The sequence below is a fragment of the Physeter macrocephalus genome, chromosome 4, assembly GCF_002837175.3.
Source record: "Physeter macrocephalus isolate SW-GA chromosome 4, ASM283717v5, whole genome shotgun sequence".
In the NCBI taxonomy this organism is placed as follows: Eukaryota; Metazoa; Chordata; class Mammalia; order Artiodactyla; family Physeteridae; genus Physeter; species Physeter macrocephalus.
Genome location: NC_041217.1, coordinates 140,316,643 through 140,337,355, shown reverse-complemented (window position 1 = coordinate 140,337,355; position 20,713 = coordinate 140,316,643). Strand labels below are relative to the sequence as shown.

The following is a 20,713-nucleotide window of genomic DNA, read 5'->3' as shown; positions in this document are numbered from 1 at the left end:
CAGGGAACTCTACTCAGTACTCTGTAATGGCCTATATGGGAAAAGAATCTTAAAAAAAAAAAAAGAGTGGATATATGTATAACTGATTCACTTTGCTGTACACGTGAAACTAACACATTGTAAATCAACTCTACTCCAATAAAAATTTTTAAAAAACAAAAAAAGATGTGGTACCTATATACAATGGAATACTACTCAGCCATAAAAAAGAAAATAATGCCGTTTGCAGCAACATGGACAGAACTAGAGATTATCATACTAAGTGAAGTAAGTCAGAAAGAGAAAGACAAATAACATATGATGTCACTTATATGTGGAATCTAAAGTATGACACAATGAACCTATCTATGAAACAGAAACAGACACACAGACATAGAGAACAGACTTGTGGTTGCCAAGGGGGAGGGAGTGGGGAGGGGGGATGGACTGGGGTTTGGGGTTAGTAGATGCAAACTATTACATACAGAATGAATGGAAAACAAGGTCCTACTGTATAGCACAGAAAACTATATTCAAAGTCCTGCAATAAACCACAATGGAAAACAATATTAAACAGAATGTATACATATATTATATATATATTACATATAATATATATATATGAGTCACTTTGCTGTATGGCAGACATTAACACAATATTGTAAATCAACTATACTTCAATTAAATAAATAAATTAAATAGTTGGAGACTTCAATGCCTTTCTTTCAATAACGGTTAGAGCAACCAGACAGAAAACCAATAAGGAAATAGAGGACTTGAATAACACTATACAGCAATGAGACCTAACAGATAAATCCAGAAGACTCAACCCAACATCAGCAGAATACATATTCCTCTCAAGTACACATGGAACATTCTCAAGGATAGACTATTATGTTAGGCCACAAAACAAGTCTTAATAAATTTAAAAAGACTGAAATCATACAAATTATCTTTTCTTATCACAACAGACTGAAATTGGAAATCAAATCAATAACAGGAAAAAAACTGGAAAATTCACAAATATGTGAAAATTAAACAATGCACGCAAACAACCAATGGGTCAAAGAAGAAATCACAAGGGCAATACCTTGAGACAAATGAAAACAATGTGTTTTTTTAAGCAATGTATTATTTTACCACAATTTTTAAAATAGAGATAAAAGGATATTTGATATAATTTTTTAAAATAAGGATTATAAAAGAATACTATGAACAACTGTACATCAACAAATTGGATAACCTAGGTGGAACGGACAAATTCCTACAAACACACAAATTACCAAAACTAAATCAAGAGCAAATATAAAATATGAATACCCTACAACAAGTAAGTAGATTGAAACAGTAATCAAAAACCCCTCAACAAAAAGAGCTCAGAATCAGAAGGCTATACTGGAGAAGCTTACTCAACATGTAAAGAATTAATACCAATCCTTCTCAAACACTTCCAAAAAATTGAAAAGGAGGGAACACTTCCTAACTCATTCTATGAGGCCAGCATTACTCTGATACTCTGAATATATATGCAAAAAATCATCAACAAAGTACTAGCAAACCAAATTCAGCAGCATATTAAAAGGGTTATACACCATGACCAAATGAGATTTATCTTCAGAACGTAAGGGTGATTGAACACATGAATTATCAATCAATGTGATAAAACACATTAATAGACTGAAGGAAAAGAAAAATACGTGATCATCTCAACTGATGCAGAAGAAAGCATTTGACAAAATCCAGCACCTTTTCATGATAAAAACACTCAATGAACTAGTAATAAAAAGGAACTTCCTCAACATAATAAAGGCCATCTACAAAAAAAAAAAAAAACCCAAAATGAAAACAAAACGAAAAACACACAGCTAGCATCATACTCATTAGTGAAAGACTTAAAAAAATTTCCCCTAAGACCCGCAATAAGACGAAGATGTCTGTCTGCTTTTGCCACTTCTATTTAACACAGTACTAGAAGTTCCAGCCAGAGCAATTAGCCAAGTAAAAGAAATAAAAGGCATCCAAACTGGAAAAGAAAAAGTAAAATTATCTGTTTGCAGATGACATGATCTTAAATGGAACAAAATTCCAAGAATACACACAAAAAAACAGAGCTAATAAACAAAATGGAACAAAATTCCAAGAATACACACAAAAAAACAGAACTAATAAACAAATTCAACAAGTTGCAGGATACAGAATCAACACACAGATTTCTTTATAGTGGCAATGAACAATCCATAAAGGAAATTACAAAAATGATTCCACTTACAATAAAATCAAAAAGAATAAAATACTTAAGAATAAATTTAACCAAGGAGGCAAAAAAATTTTTACTCTGAAAACACTACACTACAAAACATTACTGAAAGAAATTAAATAAATAAATGCAGCGACATCCCATGTTCATAGATTCCTTCCAGTCTACTTTCCCTACCTACCTCTTTCTTGCTCTTCCCTTTTCAGACTTTGGTCACTGCTTATGGGTAACTAAGGAATCAGGAAGTATTTTAAGTTCATGTAACCTACAGCCGAAGGGAGTAGAACATTCGAAAACACACCTTTTACAATGTTTATCATTCACCTTAAAAGAATTAAGTACTCCACCCCTTGCTTATTGTTATCAATATCAAGAGTCCCCAAAACTATTTAGTCTGCTTTCCCAGTGCTGCCAAAAGCTGGAGACTGGGCAGAATCCATAAACTGCAGCCCACTGTGCACTCACCCATTTGTTTCCTTCACTTAAGTCATTGCCAATGACTTACACTGTTAACAATACTGTTAAGATGTCAATACTACCCAAAGTGATCTGCAGACTCAATGCAATCACTATCAAAATCACAAGGGCATTTTCTGCAGAAACAAAAACCCATCCTAAAAGTCATATGGAATTTCAAAGGACTCTAAATAGGCAAAACAATCTAAAAAAAGGAAAAAACTAGTTGGAAGAGTAACACTTTATTTCAAAACTTACTACACAAAGCTACAATAACCAAAACAGTCTGGTAATGACATAAGGAAAGACATATATCAATGGAACAGAATACAGAGCCCAAAAATAACCCTTACATACATGGGCATTCAATCTGACAATAGTGCTAAGAGTACTGAATGGGGGAAAGGACAGTCTTTTCAATAAATGGTGCTGGAAAACTGAACACACCTGTTCAAAAGAATGAAGCTGGACCCTGACCTTATACCAGTTGCAAAAATTAACTCAAAATGGATCAAATAAGACAAGACACTGATTGTAAAAGCAGCAGACAAGAAAAAAACTCAAATGACCATTTGAGTCTTTTGAAAAATTACAGAAAAACTATCATAAAACAATAAAATATATTACCATACAGATGTAAACTAGACTGAGGAAATCTCTATTCTGTTATGGAGTGATAGTGAAGATATACTGTTAAGTGAAAAAAAGTAATATACACAGGCATGTGTAGTAAGCTAATTTTTTGTAAGAAAGAAGAGAATATATATACCTATATTTTCAAAAATAAACAATGCAAGGATAAAAACAAAAATAAAAACAAAAGACCTAAATTTAATATCTATACTAAAACTATAACTGCATAAAAACTATAAATATTCATGACCTCGGATCTGGCAAGTTTCTTAAATATGACATCAAAAGCACAGATGACAAAAGAAAACAATAGATAAATTGGTCTTCATCAAAATTTAAAATTTCATCCTTGACATCTATCTTGACAATGATTTTTTTTAATTTGATACCAAAAGCAAAGGCAACCAAAGCAAAAAAAACAAAAAACCTAGTGGGAATCCTCATGCAACTGCTGGTGGGAATAAAATGATGCAGTTGATGCAGAAAACAGTTTGGAAGTTCCTCAAAAAGTTAAACATGGAATTGTCATATGATCCAGCAATTTTACTCATAGGCATATATCCAAAAGACTGAAAATAGGGACTCAAACAGATATTTGTACACCATGTTCACTGCAGCATTATTCACAACAGCCAAAAGGGAGACGCAACCAAGCAACTATAAACAGATGAATGGATAAACAAAATGTGGGATACACACAATGGAATATTACTCGGCCATTTAAAGGAAGGAAACTCTGACACAGGCTACAACATGGATGAACCTTGAGGACATCATGCTAAACGAAATAAATCACTCACAAAACGGCAGATATTGTATGGTTCAATTATATAAGATATTGAGAATTGGTAAATTCACAGGGACAGAAAGTAGAACAGAAGTTATCAGGGGCTAGCGGGAGAGGGGAATGGGAAGTCATTGCTTAATGGGTACAGAGTTTCTGTTTGGGATGATAAAAAAGCTTTGGAAATAAATAGTGGCGATGGTTACACAACATTGTGAATGTACTAATGCCATTGAATTGTACACTTAAAAAGGTTAAAACGATAAATTTAATGTGATGTATACTTTACCACAATAAAAAAATTTTTAACTCAAAAAATTTAATCGAAATAATGTGTATTAAGCTTATATAAAGTATCACAAACCTCAAATTTTAAATGTCAATCATTCACTAAAATAGCTAAAGGTTTAAAAAAAACATAACTTTTTATATGGGTAAATCAACTGACAGAGTTTTTATGATCAAAGGCAAGTAGAACTGTGCCCCCTTCTCTCAAATCCAGTTTTGTAAATAAATGGGATTTCCAAACTAAATTACCTAGATCCTCATCTAAAGCCCAATTAGCTACGTTTTCTGGATTACTCAAGCCTTTTCCTTCTGTGTACATCTGGTAAAACTTTTTTGGCCACTGGTCAAAGAAGTTTAGTTTAAGTCATGCTTCTTTTCACAAGCAATTTGTTGATTAAAACAGCCTGAGGTTGCCAATTGTTTTTTGGGCTTTTTTCAAATGAGATATGGAGATCATCTGGATCCCCTAATTATCCAAGCCACACTTTCCTCTTTTTCCTTATAAACAAATAATCAAGAATGAGCCCTATCTATATGAAGAGTTCTGTGATGCAAGATTCACTAGAAAGCTCTTGATTCTTCCAATATCAGGCAGCTCTTTGGTATTTATGTATAACAATGTAGCCAACACTTTTTAAGTGTTACTTGTTTGCTAGGGAGACAAAGTTTGTCCCATAGGTCCAAAAACTGTGATATGTAACTGTGCTGGTCCTACAATGCTTGTGCTTCTAACACCACACTCATTTTGAAATTTCATATACTGTATACCTTGGAATGGGCCAGGTTATGCTGCAATAACAACCTCTACAACTCAATGTTTATCACAACATACACTGATTTAACAACTCATGCAAAATCCTCTGTGAATTAAGGTGACTCTCTAAGGCAGCTGTCCTTTATGCATTGGCTCAGCATTCCAAGCTGCTTTAATCTTATGTTACCTCCCATATTAGCAAAACAGAGGGAGAAGGAATAGCACTGGTCACCTTTGCTCACATTTCATTTACCAAAAAAAGCCACATGGCTGCACCTAACTTCAAGGCAATAAGGAACACAACCCTCAGAATGCCTCAAAATAAAGGAGCAGTAACAAGGCTTATCACATTAGTACAAGGTGAAATAAGGCAGTCTCTGTCTCGACCCATGTTACTATTTCCCTCCAACCCTTTTGTTCAGGGCTAATTTCATGGTCATGTGATCTGTGCAGTTACACAGGGCTCCATGCTCAGAAAGACGTTGTGCTTGGTTTAAAGCTCTCCTGTCACCAACTTGAAATTCTTAATAATTTTATTTTTGAATTTGTGCTTTGTAGTGAAGTCTAATAGGACAATGGAACATGCACAGGAGCAGGAGATATATGCAAAATGTATACCCTGCCATTCGTTTCCACCTCATTCTCATATAGCTTTGGTGATGCCCCGTGAACACAGAATATCGGTTGGTCCATGATGTGTAGGGAGTTCAGCAAGACTCAATGTGGCCACGTCGCGTTCCCTCCAGCATAGTCTGGCCTCCTGCTCTGCCCAACCGATGGATGATGGGGCCTCTGGGCACCCGGCACGGCCTGGAGTGGCTGCTGGGCCTCTACTTCCTCTCCCACATCCCAATCACCCTGCTCGTGGACTTGCAGGCGGTGCTGCCGCGCGATCTCTACCCCGTGAAGCTGAGAAACCTGCAGCAGTGGTATACTGAGTTCAAAGATCCCCTGCTACAGAACGCCCCGGTGTGGTTTAAGTCCTTCCTGTTTTGCGAGCTTGTGTTTCAGCTGCCTTTCTTTCCTGTCGCAACATATGCCTTCTTCAAAGGAGGCTGCAGGTGGATCTGCACCCCTGCAATCATCTACTCGGTTCAAACGATGACAACTCTGATTCCAATCCTCTCCACATTTCTACTCGAGGATTTCTCCAAAGCCAGTTGTTTTCAGAGGACAAGGACCTAAGACTTTCCACGAACGACTATTCCTTGTATCTGTCTACATGCCCTACTTTCTCACCCCTCTTATACTTCTGCTTTTCATGTTGCAGAACCCCTACTACAAGTCTGAGGAGAAAAAAATGAGGAAAAATAACCCCGGGTCCAGGGGAGAGGTGACCACGGGGCAGTTTCCTGTTGGACCCAGTACCAGGAAAATGCTCAGAGCCCATGTTTTCAGTAGTATTTGAAACACACCAGCAGCAACACACATGGCCAAGGCACTGGCAGGAGGCACATCAAACCCTCATCTTCCAAGGGCACTGGCATAAACAGACTGATCACCTGAGGATGAGCAGAGGGGTGTGGGCTAGGTTATACGGAAGTGGTGCCAGAGGCCTCACCATGTGCCCAAGCACCACTGCAGGATTACTAAAGGCAGAACCAGACCAGAAACCAGATAAACTTCCAAGCAACATGGTCTACTTGGCAAGTTCATGAGTCATATGACCCACAGTATACCCGTGACTAACCCTTTGAGTCATGACTCTCTACAGTGTGTCACTGGGGTGTCTCAGGCCATTTTTAAGCTTGAAGCTGTGCCTCTGTGATGTTCATCAAAAACTGCTTTCTTGTCCCCACGCCTAGGTGGGGGTGAGCTATTCTGTAAGAGCGTTAAACTTAGTTTTCCTTAACGTTCAACCTTGGCATGACCTTCAGTCAGAAATGGGTCAGATTGGAAGGTGTATTGTTTCTGTCTTAAACAGGTTGTCCCAGGAGAAGAGATTTTTTAAAGTCTCCTTGTTTATCCTCTTTCCAAGCCTCAGTCTTCTATTACTTTTTACAGACCACCTAACATAAGTTCCTTTACTCTGACATCTGGTGTCTCAAACCTGCACTGGAGGTGTCCCTCCTACTGGATAACTTCATCCTACCGAATAGTTGAATAATTCCTTCCTGTCTCATTCCCAGTCAAAGGCAACAGGTGGCGGGGAGCTGCGCATGACAGGTCCAGTGTGTGCATATAAGGTCTCTTCACGTTAGTACTTGGTATTCTGCTAGCTTTCTCTAAATTCATACTGGAGGCCAACTCAAAAAAAAAAAAAAGACTTGTGAACACACATGGAAAATGGTAGATGCTGGTCCTGGTTAGTTCCCCCTTTTTGCCTGTTTTGCTTACAAGCCCTAACGGTCTGATTGTTGGGAGTATCATCTGACTCGTGTGTCTGGTCAAAATAAAGGTAGCTGCTGACCAAAAAAAAAAAAAAAAAAAAAAAAAAGACTCGATGTGAATATTAAGTAAGCATGTTGTCTACAACTAAGTAAGCAAGGGTACTAACAGCCCAAGAAGCCACATTTTGTTTGAACCATAACTTGCTTCAAACACAGAGAAAAGGCAATGGAAATCTAAGAAACATGAATGATCAAAAAGCCTATCATGTCTTTTCTTACTCATGTTAACTTCCCTGTATTAGCCAACCACTTATGCTAAAAGTGACAACACAGAAGGAAAGGGAAAGATAGAGCAAGCCACAGTTCCTTTTCCTTTCAGTCCTGCCAAATCAAAGGTAAAAACTGTTGGCAGAATGTGCAAGTATAAGAAATGAAATAAAAACAGCGAGTTGGGCTTCCCTGGTGGCGCAGTGGTTGAGAGTCCGCCTGCCGATGCAGGGGACACGGGTTCGTGCCCTGGTCCGGGAGGATCCCATATGCCGCAGAGCGGCTAGGCCCGTGAGCCTGCGCGTCCGGAGCCTGTGCTCCACAACGGGAGAGGCCACAGCAGTGAGAGGCCCGCATACCGCAAAAAAAAAAAAAAAAAAAAAACAGTGAGTAAGTTTTGTGCAGTGTTTTCCCTATACTGGTAAGCATGAAATATATATGTACAAGCTATGAAATTCTAGCAATTCCACGTAAGAGTTAAGTAATCATATATGTGCATTTAAATCTGGCATTGCACAATACAAAGTTGAACAATAAAATTCATGCTTATTTAACAATTTCAATGTTCTTTATTTACAATGACATTAAAAAGAAAATAAACACAACGAGCTGAGAGTAAGATCAAAGAAGAAAAAAAAAAACTTTATGTTTTAGTAACTTTAACAGCACTTTTCTTCCTGCGTTTTAAACTAGGGACCCTGCATTTTTATGTTGCACTAGGCCCTGCAAATTATGTAGCTGCGCTTTTATTTGCTCAGGTAAACAAATATAAATCTGGAATTAGTTTTAACAAATATTAATTTTCAACATTCACATATAAGCTCAGTTAAAAGCTGGGGATACAAAAATAAATAATAGGCTCATGTCTAAAAGGGGAGATAGTCATATAAACAAATAATGACAATATTATGTGACACATGCTAAGGAAACCCTGAGGAAAGAGCCTAAGAAAAAGCCCTCTACATGGAGATAATATTGAGCTGAGAAAGAATTTCTCACTTAAGAGAAGGAGTAAGACAAGATTTGTATGTACTATACAAAATATATTTCTAAAACTCTGATAAGTTTTTTAGGATGTAAAATAGCATGCATAATGATGAATACAGGAGATGAACTGGGAATGTAAATTGGTACACATATTTGCACACCAACTCAAGTTTAGACTTTCGCAAAGAGAAGCCATAGATGATAAGCAGAAGAGTAGCACAATTTCTGCTTTAGATTAACCTCTGCAGAACAGGAAGACAGAGAAGAGAAGAAAAGGAGATGTCACTGAAGTAAACAAGAGTAGTTATCAATAATAGTAAGAAGTATTAAAAGGTTATTTAGGGCCTTAACACAAGCAATTTTAGTGGGATTGCGGAGAGGGAAAAGTTGTGTTAAAGTTAAATGGGTTTCTTCCCAGAAGATGCTTCAATATCCTAATAAGCACTGTAAATCTCTAAGAGTGAGATCTAATTTGCAACATTTCCCAGATTTATTTGACTAAAGAAACATTTTTTGCCAGGACCACCTATCAGTATCTCAAAGGACTATGAGGAACACAAGTTTTATAACATTGTTCTATGAAACAGAAGGCCAACACTGAGAAAGGCAGAGGGCAGTAGAGGGCTTAAGGCCAGGGTAAAACAATACTAAATGTGAGAAACAGGAAAGAAATCTGACTAAAATACTGCCCAGCTGTGTCAAAGACCTAACTACATACATAACACACCAGTCTACTAGTTTATACAATTTACAGATATTTAAATTCATACTGGGTAGGGGACTGACAGATGAATATTTCAATAGGGTAAGTGAACACAACAGTAATCGTACTGGTGAGGGGGAAAGATAAAGTCCAAAAGAGGTTATATACAAAGAGATTAGGGATAGATGAGAAAACTAAAGAAATGAGAAAGATGTACATATAGATATTAAGGAGATTTTGGTCAGAAGTAGAACCATTTTTGAACCATATGAGTAGGTGTGTCAAGGAAAGTAGAGTTGAATACCACTAGAATACAGAAATTAAGGAAAAATAAAGTTAAGATGCTAGGTAGGCTTCCCTGGTGGCGCAGTGGTTGAGAGTCTGCCTGCCAATGAAGGGGACACGGGTTCGAGCCCTGGTCTGGGAGGATCCCACGTGCCGCGGAGCAACTGGGCCCGTGAGCCACAACTACTGAGCCTGTGCGTCTGGAGCCTGTGCTCCGCAACGACAGGCCGCGATAGTGAGAGGCCCGCGCACCGCGATGAAGAGTGGCCCCCACTCGCCGCAACTGGAGAAAGCCCCTGCACAGAAACGAAGACCCAACACAGCCAAAAATAAATAAATAAATTTTAAATATATATACATATATATTTTTTTAAAAAGATGTTAGGTAACCTTCAGTATTATGCTTCCAACTGCCTGACATGATATCAAGAATTATACCGAAGTATCAGTGAACATAAGGGGGTGACACAGAGGTTCCTAGATTGAAATAACAAAGTCAGGTAAGAAACAGCCAGTAGGGCACCAGTCTTTTTTTTTTTTTTTGAATTTTTGAATTTTATTTTATTTATTTTTTTATACAGCAGGTTCTATTAGTCATCAATTTTATACACATCAGTGTATACATGTCAATCCCAATCGCCCAATTCATCACACCACCACCACCACCCCCCAGCCACTTTCCCCGCTTGGCAGTAGGGCACCAGTCTTAAAAGAAGAAGAATTTTAGAGGAGAATAGAAGAATAGACTGACACTACATAGAAAAACATGGGTCTGGTTTTGAAGAAGGAGGTGTGAAGGGAACAAGCTACAAACCCCCTTAGAGGATTCAGAATAATGGTTCTCAACCATTTTTCTAACCCATCTGAGAAACAGAATACATGGCCAACAGAAATAAAGAGGAACACAAGAATGGGGGGGTGGGAGAGGCTAGCTGTGAGTGGTTTAAAAGACCTTCCAAAGTGATTATGAAACACCTTCCTAAGGAGGTGTACCTCTCATATAATGAAAATCACTGGTTTAAAACTGGTACTATCACAGAAAGCTTAAATACAAGTTCCAAACACATCTAACAACTTTTTACCTGTATGACAGAATTCAAGACACTGTCTCATAACAATCATAAGTTCCTACAAAAAGTCCTGGAGCCCTTAAAAATTTTTCAGTTTAAAAAAAAGATTTGTTTAAATAGACATTTCTCCAAAGAACACATACAGATGGCCAAGAAGCACATGAAAAGCTGCTCAACATCACTAATTATTAGAGAAATGCAAATCACAACTACAATGAGGTTATCACCTCACACCAGTTAGAACGGGCAGCATCAGAACATCTACAAACAACAAATGCTGGAGAGGGTGCGGAGAAAAGGGAACCCTCTTGCACTGTTGGTGGGAATGTAAATTGATACAGCCACTATGGAGAACAGTATGAAGGTTCCTTAAAAAACTAAAAATAGAATTACCATATGACCCAGCAATCCCACTACTCGGCATATACCCTGAGAAAACCATAATTCAAAAAGACACATGCACCCCAATGTTCATTGCAACACTATTTACAACAGCCAGGTCACAGAAGCAACCTAAATGCCCATCGACAGATGAATGGTTAAAGAAGATGTGGTACATATACACAATGGAATATTACTCAGCCATAAAAAGGAACGAAATTGGATCATTTGTAGAGACATGGATGGATCTAGATACTGTCATACAGAATAAGTCAGAAAAAGAAAAACAAATATCGTATATTAATGCATATACATGGAACCTAGAAAAATGGTACAGGTGAACCAGTCTGCAGGGCAGAAATAGAGACACAGATGTAGAGAACAAATGTATAGACATCAAGGGGAGAAAGTGGTGGGGGGGCATCATGGTGTGATGAATTGGGAGACTGGGATTGACAAATATACACTAATATGCATAGAATGTACAACTAATAATCTGCTGTACAAAAAACTAAAATAAAATTTAAGAATTTTTTAAAAACAGGGTTGTTTTGAAGGTACAGCATCAGCTAATATATGCTTAACATGCCCACTCATTTATCTTTTCACATATGTAAAGTTAACAGTCTTGCAGTATTTCCACTTTATATATTAATGAGGCACCCTGAGCCTATGACTTGCCTAAAATGACACAAATGGGATTGGTTTATGACAAGAAAAAAGAGACATATTTTTTGGTTCAATGCTTAGGCACTAAGGTATATCCTTAGCCCAAACCAGCAGTTCTCAAACTTTTTGACCTCAGGATGCATTTATACTCCTAAAAATTACCAAGAATCCCAAGAACTTTTGTTTCTGTGAGTTACACCTATTGACACTTACATCATTAGATATTAAAACTGAGAAATTTTTCAAATACAAGAACACACTATTAACTCATTCTATGAGGCCAATATTGCCTTAATACCAAAACCAGACAACGACGTTACAAGAAAACTATACACCAATGTGTCTTATGAATACAGATGCAAAATCCTCAACAAAATACTAGCAAACCAAATCCAGCAACAAAAAGTTATACACCAGGATCAAGTGTATTCTATCCCAGGAATGCAAGGTTGGTTCAATATGAAAATCAATCAATGTAATACACCATATTAATAAAATAAAGGACAAAAACCACAGTCATCTCAAGTGACACAAGAAAAGCATTTGATAAAATCTAACGCCCTTTTACAATAAAAACACTCAACAAATTAGGAATCAAAAGAAACTTTCCTCAATCTGACAAAAAACCCACGTGTGACATCATACTTATGGTGAAAGACTAAATGTTTTCTCCCTTAAGAACAGAAACAAGGATATGTTGTCTTCAGTTCTTTTTACATTTATCTACTTATTTATTTATTTATTTAGGCCACGTGACTTGCAGGATCTTCGTTCCCTGATCAGGGATTAAATGTGGGCTGCAGAAGTGAAAGCACCGAGTCCTAACCACCAGACCTCCAGGGGATTCCCTGTTGTCTTCACTTCTTTTCGACACTGTACCAGCCAGGGCAATTAGGCAAGGAAAAGAAATAAAAAGCATCCAGACTGGAAAGGAAGAAGTAAAACTATCTATATTTGCAGATGACATGATCCCATATATAAAAAATCCCAAGGAATCCTCAAAAAAACTGTTAGAGCTAATAAATTAGTCCAGCAAGATTACTATCCAAGACAATATACAAAAATCAATTGTATTTCTATATACTAGCAATGAACAGTCTGAAAGTGAAGTCAAGAAAACAATTCCATTTACAATCGGTACTGTAAATTATATCTCAAAGAAAAAGAAAAAGAATACACTATTACACATTCCAATACCATCAAAGTAGTAACAAAAGAAGTACAAGATTTTCTTCAAAAATTGACAAGTGGATCCTAACATGCACATGGAAATGCAAGGGACTCAGAACAGCCAAAACAATCTTGAAAAAGAAAAGTTAAGTTGGAGAACTCACAACTTCAACTTCAATTTCCCAATTTCAAAACTTTCTACAAAGCTACCGTAATCAAAACTGGGTGGTGGAACTTCCCTGGTGGTGCAGTGGTTAAGAATCCTCCTGCCAATGCAGGGGACATGGGTTCGAGCCCTGGTCTGGGAAGATCCCACATGCCGCAGAGCAAATAAGCCCGTGCGCCACAACTACTGAGCCTGCACTCTAGAGCCCGCAAGCCACAACTACTGAGCCCATGTGCTGCAACTACTGAAGCCCTTGTGCCTAGAGCCTGTGCTCCCCAACAAGAGATGCCACCGCAACGAGAAGCCCGCGCACCGCAAGGAAGAGGAGCCCCCACTTGCCACAAATAGAGAAAGCCCATGCACAGTAACAAAGACCCAATGCAGCCAAAATGAAAGAAATAATAAAAGAAGAAAAAAGACTGGGTGGTACTGGCATAAGGACAGACATACAAATCAATGGAGAATCCAGAATCAATTGAGAAGCCAGAAACAAACAGAGACATTTATGGTCAAGTGATTTTCAACAATGACACCAAGATTATTCAACATGGGAAAGAATAGACTTGTCAATAAATGGTGCTAGGACAATTGGATAGCCACATGCAAAAGAATGAAGTTGGAACTCTGCCTCACACCACATTCAAAAATTAACTAAAAATGGATCAAAGACCTAAATGTAAAAGCTAAAACTATAAAACTGTTAGAAAAAAACACAGGTGTAGATCTTTATAATTTTGGCTTATATTTCTTAGATATGACTCCCAAAGCGCAAGAAAAAATAAATAGGACCTTATCAAAATCTAAAACTTGGGTGCTTAAAAAAACATACTCAAGAAAATGAAAAGAATTAAATGGCAGTTCCTCAAAAACTAAACATAGATTTACCACATGATCCAGCAATTCCACTTCTGGGTACATTTCCAAAGAACAGAAAGCAGGGACTCAAACAGATATTTGTACACCACATCCACAGCAGCAGTACTCACAATAGCCAAAAGGCAGAAGCAACCAAAGTGTCTATCAACGGATGAATGGATAAACAGAACATTATTCAGCCTTAAAAAGGAAGCAAATTCCAACACATGCTAAAACATGGAAGAACCTTGAAGACACTGTGCTAAATGAAATAAGTCACAAAAGAACAAATATTATATGACTCTAATTACATACAGTAGTCAAATTCATAGAGACAGAAAGTAGAATGATGGTTGCTAGGGGCTGAGGGGAGGAGTGAATGAGGAGTTATTGCTTAAGAGCACAGAGTGTTAGTTTGGGAAAAAGGAAAAAGTTCTGGATGTGGATGGTGGTGATGGTTGCACAACACTGTGAATATACACTTAAAAATGGTTAACATGGTAAATTTTGTTATATATATATTTTGCCAAAATTTTAAAATTTTAAAAAAGAAAATTAAAAGACAACCCACAAAATGGGAGAACATTTCTGCATATCATTTATCTGATAAGGGTCTAGCATGCAGAATATATAAAGAACTCTTACAATTCAACAATAAAAATAATCCAATTTTTTTTAATGAACAAAGGATTTAAATAGACATTTCTCCAAATAAGATATACAAATAGCTAACAGACACATGAAGAGATGCTTAACATCATTAGTCATTAGGGAATTGCAAATCAAAACCACAATGAGATACCACTTCACCAGCTAGGATGGCTATAATTTAAAAGATGGACAATAACAAGTGTTGGTGAGGATGTGGAGAAATTAGAACCTTCGTACATTACTAGCAAAAATATAAGATGGTGCAGCCCCTCAGGAAAATAGTTTGGCAGTTCCTCCATCAAGTTAAACATAAATGTATCAGAACACTCAGCAATTCCACTCCTGCGTATATTTCCAAGAGAAATGAAAACATACATCCTCACAAAAACTTTTACATGAATGTTCAAAGAAACATTATTCATAATAGCCAAGAAGTGGAAATAACCCAAATGTCTATCAAATGATGAGTGGATAAACAAAATGTGGTATCTCTATAGAATACAATCCACAGAATGTAGTATTATTCAGCCATAAAAAGGAATGAAGTGCTAATACATGATGTATTATGGACGAACCTTGAAAACATTATGCTTAGTAAAGAAGCCAGGCACAAAAAGCCACATGTTATATGACTCTATTCACATGAAATATCCAGAATAGGCAATTCCAAAGACAGAAAGCAGTTTAGTGGCTGCCAAAAGCTTGAGGTGGGGGGGATGCAGCGTATTGCTAATGGACACAGGGTTTCTTTTGGTAAGATGAAAATGTTCTGGAATTAAACAGTAGTGATGGTTACATAACCTTACGAATATACACTGAGCTGCATGCTTTTTTTTTTGGTCACGCAACGCAGCACATGGGATCTTAGTTCCCCAACCAGGGATCAAACCCGTATCCCCGGCATTGGAAGTGCGGAGCCTTAACCGCCAGACTGCCAGGGAAGTCCCTGAACTTCGTGCTTTAAAAAGGTGAGTTTTATGGTACTGTAAATTATATCTCAAAGAAAAAGAAAAAAGAATACACTATTACACATTCCAATACCATCAAAGTAATAATGTTTTCACATGTATCTATCACTCTACATTCCAGATGGGAAAATGAAAGGGGAAAAGGTAAATATCTTCTTAATATTACTATGAAAACAGTTACGACTCAGAGATCCCCAAAAGGTCCCCAAAACATAGTTTGAATACCGCTGACCTAAACTAACCCTCAGCACAAGACTGGAGTTATTTATAGTTAATGACCAATCAATTTTAATGTTAAATTATTTAAACTACAGTGTACAGCTGAGACTGACAAAATGCAATCAGATTTCATTATCATGTTAATTCATACTTTATATTCTTAACAAAACATTTTTTGACAACCTATGCGACTATACTGAATTAAACATCCTCTGCATACTAAATTTTGACAACCTAAGCTTGAGGTGCAACATAGTATAGTGGTTAAGAGCTCTAACTCTAGACTCAGACCCCCTGAGTTCAAATCCTGGCCCAGCAGCAAACTAGCTCTGAGATCTTATCCAAGGTATTTAGTCTTTCTGCAGCTACCTTCCTCACATATAAATACTGATAATATAAAAGGAGTTGTTGTAAGGACCGATGAATACTTCTAAGATCTTTACCAATAAATTAACACATAGTAACTATGCAGTAAATTACCTATTATCATTGTAAATCAAATACCCATTTAAAACGCCCAGATTATGTGTCTTACAAAATACCTAATTTTTGAAAATACAGATTGCTTTGTATAAAGATCAGTAGGACTTCGCTCATCTTTACTGATGAACACCGAGCTTGTATGAATCCTGCCTCTGCTTTCCAGCCCACATTCCCCAATGCCCTATGTTATTGCTTTTTAGTGGTAAACTAGAAAGCAGTCGACTAACCCAAGCCAAGGAGTGAAAACACTTCCTGTGTAACCATAACAAGGTGATTTCTCCCAGAGTTATTTTTACCTGAAAAGACTCCTCTAAGAAATTAAACATTCTTAGACAGTAAGACTTGGATCACAGGATCCTCAAAGAACCAGTCTGGAATACAGCAACTAGAGAGAAGAGAAGAGAGCAGCATGCAAAAGATGGCTTGACTATCCGATGAAAACAACGGTAAATCTATTTATGGAGAAGCCAAGGAGAAAGAAATACTAAAATAGGAATCAAAAAACATAATTTTAATCACAGCTCAACCACTATCCCACTTGGTGATCTCACTTTACAAGATAAAAATCCAAAGGTCTTCATTTAACATACACAATAATCTTCACAATCTGCCAGGTACTTCAAACCATTTCTCTCACCACTCTATCCATAACTCCTCAATTCATACCACACTGAATTTCTCACTCTCCCTTAAACACCAAGCCCTATTACAACTTATCACCTTCACACACATTATTCCTTTACTTTGGAATGGTCTCCACTCTATCCCCTTCTCCACCTGGAAAATTCCTACTCATCCCTCAAGAGCCAGCTTCTTCCCTCCAAACTCCCATAATCTAGTGTGTTGAAATTTATCTGTACATATTATATGACTGAGTTCCCTGAAGCAAGAGGTTGTCTTCAATAATTTTATATCTCTAAAACCTAGCAATGTCTAGCATAAAGTAAAAATGCAAATGTTTGAAGAAATAAATGATTAAATGATGAATGAACAAGCAACCTTAGGCAGTTTCTCCTATAAAATTGGGAGAACACTTGATACATCTGAGAAGCAACATGACATATATAAGAAGAACACAGAGCTGCTTTCAATCTTTCTAACTCTATGATCTTATGCAAATTAACCTCTGAGTCAGAGATTCCTCATTTATAAAACAGGTTTCATAGGGTTGTTACACTGAACAAGTGAAAAAAAATACATAAACATGTCTAGCACAATGCCTGAAACAAAACAGGTAAAACTTAGTTTAGTGTAAAAAAATTCTAATTTACTTAGTTCAGTGTAATTAATCTTAATTCCTCTAAGAAGAAAAATGTCTATATATCCTGCTTTACTCCCCTTGCCTATTTGTCTTTCTAGAACTGTTCTTTTTTAGAACGTATTTCTATCTGCAGTAACAATCAACTGAATTCAAGCATTTATAGTTTATGTTAGGAAGTAACACATCTCACTGAATTTGTTATATCAAAATGGTCTTTTTTTTTTAAGAGTAAACAAAATTTACTGGCATCGGCATTTACAGGTAAGTCTTATTTATAGTTTCTCTGAAACCAGAAACTTTCTGCAGAAATAAAATTCATACACCTTTGTCTACCCAAAGATCCTGATTTAACATTATATGAAGAACACAACATAATTAATCCTGCTTATTGTGCATGTCAAGGTTAACTTTGAGGTCAAAAAGAGTTATCCAATTACTCTTACTAAAATGACTCTACTCTGAGAATAAAAATTCTCTTTAAACAGCTTTTTATTAATCAGACATTTATAATTACAAATAAAAATTTTTATTTTAAAAGGTCTGAAATTATAATGTAGACACTATACTGTTCCAGCTACATTAACTAAAAATAAATGTAATTCTAGATGTGATTTAGGATTTACAATATTGAACTAAACTTATGTGCATCATAACATCTTGTTAGTTTACCTGTATTACTAACAACTCGACCTCGGACAATGAAGACTTTAATTTCCTTTTTGTATTCAGATATTTGCTAGACTTAAAACATTAAATGTCAATAACTTTCACTTCCGCTTCTGTATTACTTCAAGGAAGCTTTATTTTTTTCATTTTCCACACAAGTCAAATGAAAAATTACAACCAGCAGGAAAATTTATCTAAAATAGCTTTTTTAAAAAGTAACTCTTTTGTTTGTATTAAATATCATCTTTTTAAAGCATAATACAACTTAAAATTCTTATTCTCCCCCAAGTATACGGTTTTTAAGCACTCTTTAAAATTTGTTTATAAAAGGATCATAGTACACTAGACACTAGTGAATTCATTAATTATCTTAAGCACAGTTTTCTAATGAATCAATATTTCATAATTTTATAAGTTGTGACTAATCAGTACTAGGATGCAATGTACTGCAGCAATTTCTAAGGAGACATACAAGCAAGCGTTCTGAGCCTAAAAAAAATTTCAGCGTACACTACTCATATACAGAACACGCTGACTGATAGTAACAACAACAAAAAAAACTTTTTAAAAAAACCATCCTACAATTCACCACCTTGATACGGCATTCTCTCTAAATTATCATAACCAGCTGCGATTATCCAATTTTATTAGCTAATAGTTCTCGTTATTTTAAAAACAGAAAAAGGATATGTTCCGTTTCACCAAGTGTTACACATTTCGCTACTACAAGACTGGATGAGGGGGCGATCTTTGGAAACAAAAGGTAACCTGATCCGCTCCAGCTAATTATTAAATGCATGCCAACAATACACAATTCGAATTGCACTTCTGGACACTAAGGAGATCACAAAAGGGAGTAGAACGTCAAATGTGTAAGGAACTACTTTTGTATAAAAAATATATCGAAACGAAGAAACATGGTATACCGAAACTAAGATCTCGCGCAAGGTACAAAATTCATCTGATTAAAAATTTGATAATCTTCTAAAATAAAAGTATTTAATCAACGTTGTTAAAATAACAGTAATTCACCACATTCAGGTACGACTTGAAATCCCGATGATATCTTTCTTTCAGGTCTAAATATCTCATTCTTTTGCAATCCGTATACCAAAAGGACCTGAAACCTCTCGCGGAGGCGTACAACACACTCGGCGAGTGCTGTTTACAAATACGAATCTCAGTTTCCCACGTCAAAAGCGTTCATTACCACCATTCGACCGGGGGGCGGGGGAGAGAGAAGGCGGGCGAGCAAGAAGCGAAATCCTCACAGACATCTCTACGTTCTCTCCTCCCGACAAGGGCGAGCCCGGAAAAAAATGTTTATTATGTATTATATGCGTGTTTGTGTATTTACATGTTATATACGTACGTTTATATCTAAGCAGGAATGAAAGAAAAGGCACACATGACAAGGAATTATACTGGACCCCAGAAAATGTTCACTCCTATCCCGTTAACTCAAAATCCGCTGCCCGGGTCTACAGGTTTCACCTCGGGGGCCGAGCGCCCCAGCCTCGCTGTGGAGTTCGGCCCCAAAGCTCCCCGATGCCCTCCTCAGGAAGCCCAGGCCGCCGCCCCTACCTCCCTTATCTCTGCCTTCCCCTGGGACACCCGAAGCGCGTTCCGGCAAAGAAAGAAGTGTCAGGCCCCAAGAGGGCGGCTGACACGCGCTCGGGCCGGGCCCGCAACACCTGCGAGCCGCGGCACCTGAGGGCGAAGAGGGGGCCGCCCGGCCTGCCCCGAGCACACCCCCTTGGGCGCCGGGTGCTGCGCCGCGGCCGGAACCTCCGTACCTGCGAGGCCCGCGAGCTACAGGCGCGCGCGGCGCCTCCTCATCTCAGTGGCTCCCGCTCCGCCTCCGCCTCCCGCTGCCGCCGTCACTGCCGCCGCCGCTGGAGGCCAGGACACGACGAGCTCACGGTTCCACCGCCATGTCCGCCGCGCCGCGAACTGCATTGTGGGGGGGAAGGGATGGGGAGGGGGAGGAGAGAGGGGGAGAGAAAGAGGAGGACCCGCTGAGGGGAGGGGGCCGAGGGAGAAGGGGAGCCGGGGGAGAGGGGGAGGGGAGAGAGGGACGGAGCCCCGAATGGAGTCCTGACCCGGGCGGGGGTAGGGGGTAGATGCGCAGGAGACCCCGGAGAAGAGGCGCAGTGAGAAGAGTTTGGGGTGCCCACTCCCTCCGTTCTGGGGTCCCCTGGGCACTGGTTAAACCGGGGTGGGGGGTAGTAAACACCAATGGGGGAGGGGCTACGTTCGGGGCCTTGTGGTAGAGACCGGAAACAATGGAGAGGAGGGAAACAACGCCGAGGTGAGAGGACAGCGCACTCACACTCACGCTGAGGGAAGGGGCGAGCGCGCGAAGACACTCTTTAGCCCGCGGGGAGGGGGCGGGGCCCTCTAGCGTTGGGGGAAGGTTGAAGTCACAACG

General features: G+C 38.2%; 2 protein-coding genes across 9 annotated transcripts in view; one reads left to right on the top strand and one right to left on the bottom strand.

The window, feature by feature from the left end:
* TUT4 (terminal uridylyl transferase 4) overlaps positions 1–20,235 on the bottom strand; it is a 153,058-nt gene extending 132,823 nt beyond the window's left edge. For 6 of the 8 annotated variants that reach the window (XM_024119799.3, XM_024119801.3, XM_028489390.2 and 3 more), the window contains exon 1: positions 20,079–20,228. The gene's annotated coding sequence lies outside the window, so the exon portion shown is untranslated. Of the gene's footprint in view, positions 1–20,078 lie in introns of all 8 variants that reach the window. The other 2 variants (XR_003679635.2, XM_028489393.2) reach the window with 2 other exon arrangements.
* LOC112063853 (sigma intracellular receptor 2-like) lies at positions 5,863–6,640 on the top strand. Its single transcript, XM_028489394.2, is given in 2 exon segments — positions 5,863–6,312; positions 6,314–6,640. Coding segments are annotated over 2 exon segments (687 nt in total). The 5' UTR covers positions 5,863–5,871; the 3' UTR covers positions 6,560–6,640.
* Positions 20,236–20,713: the final 478 nt, after the last annotated feature.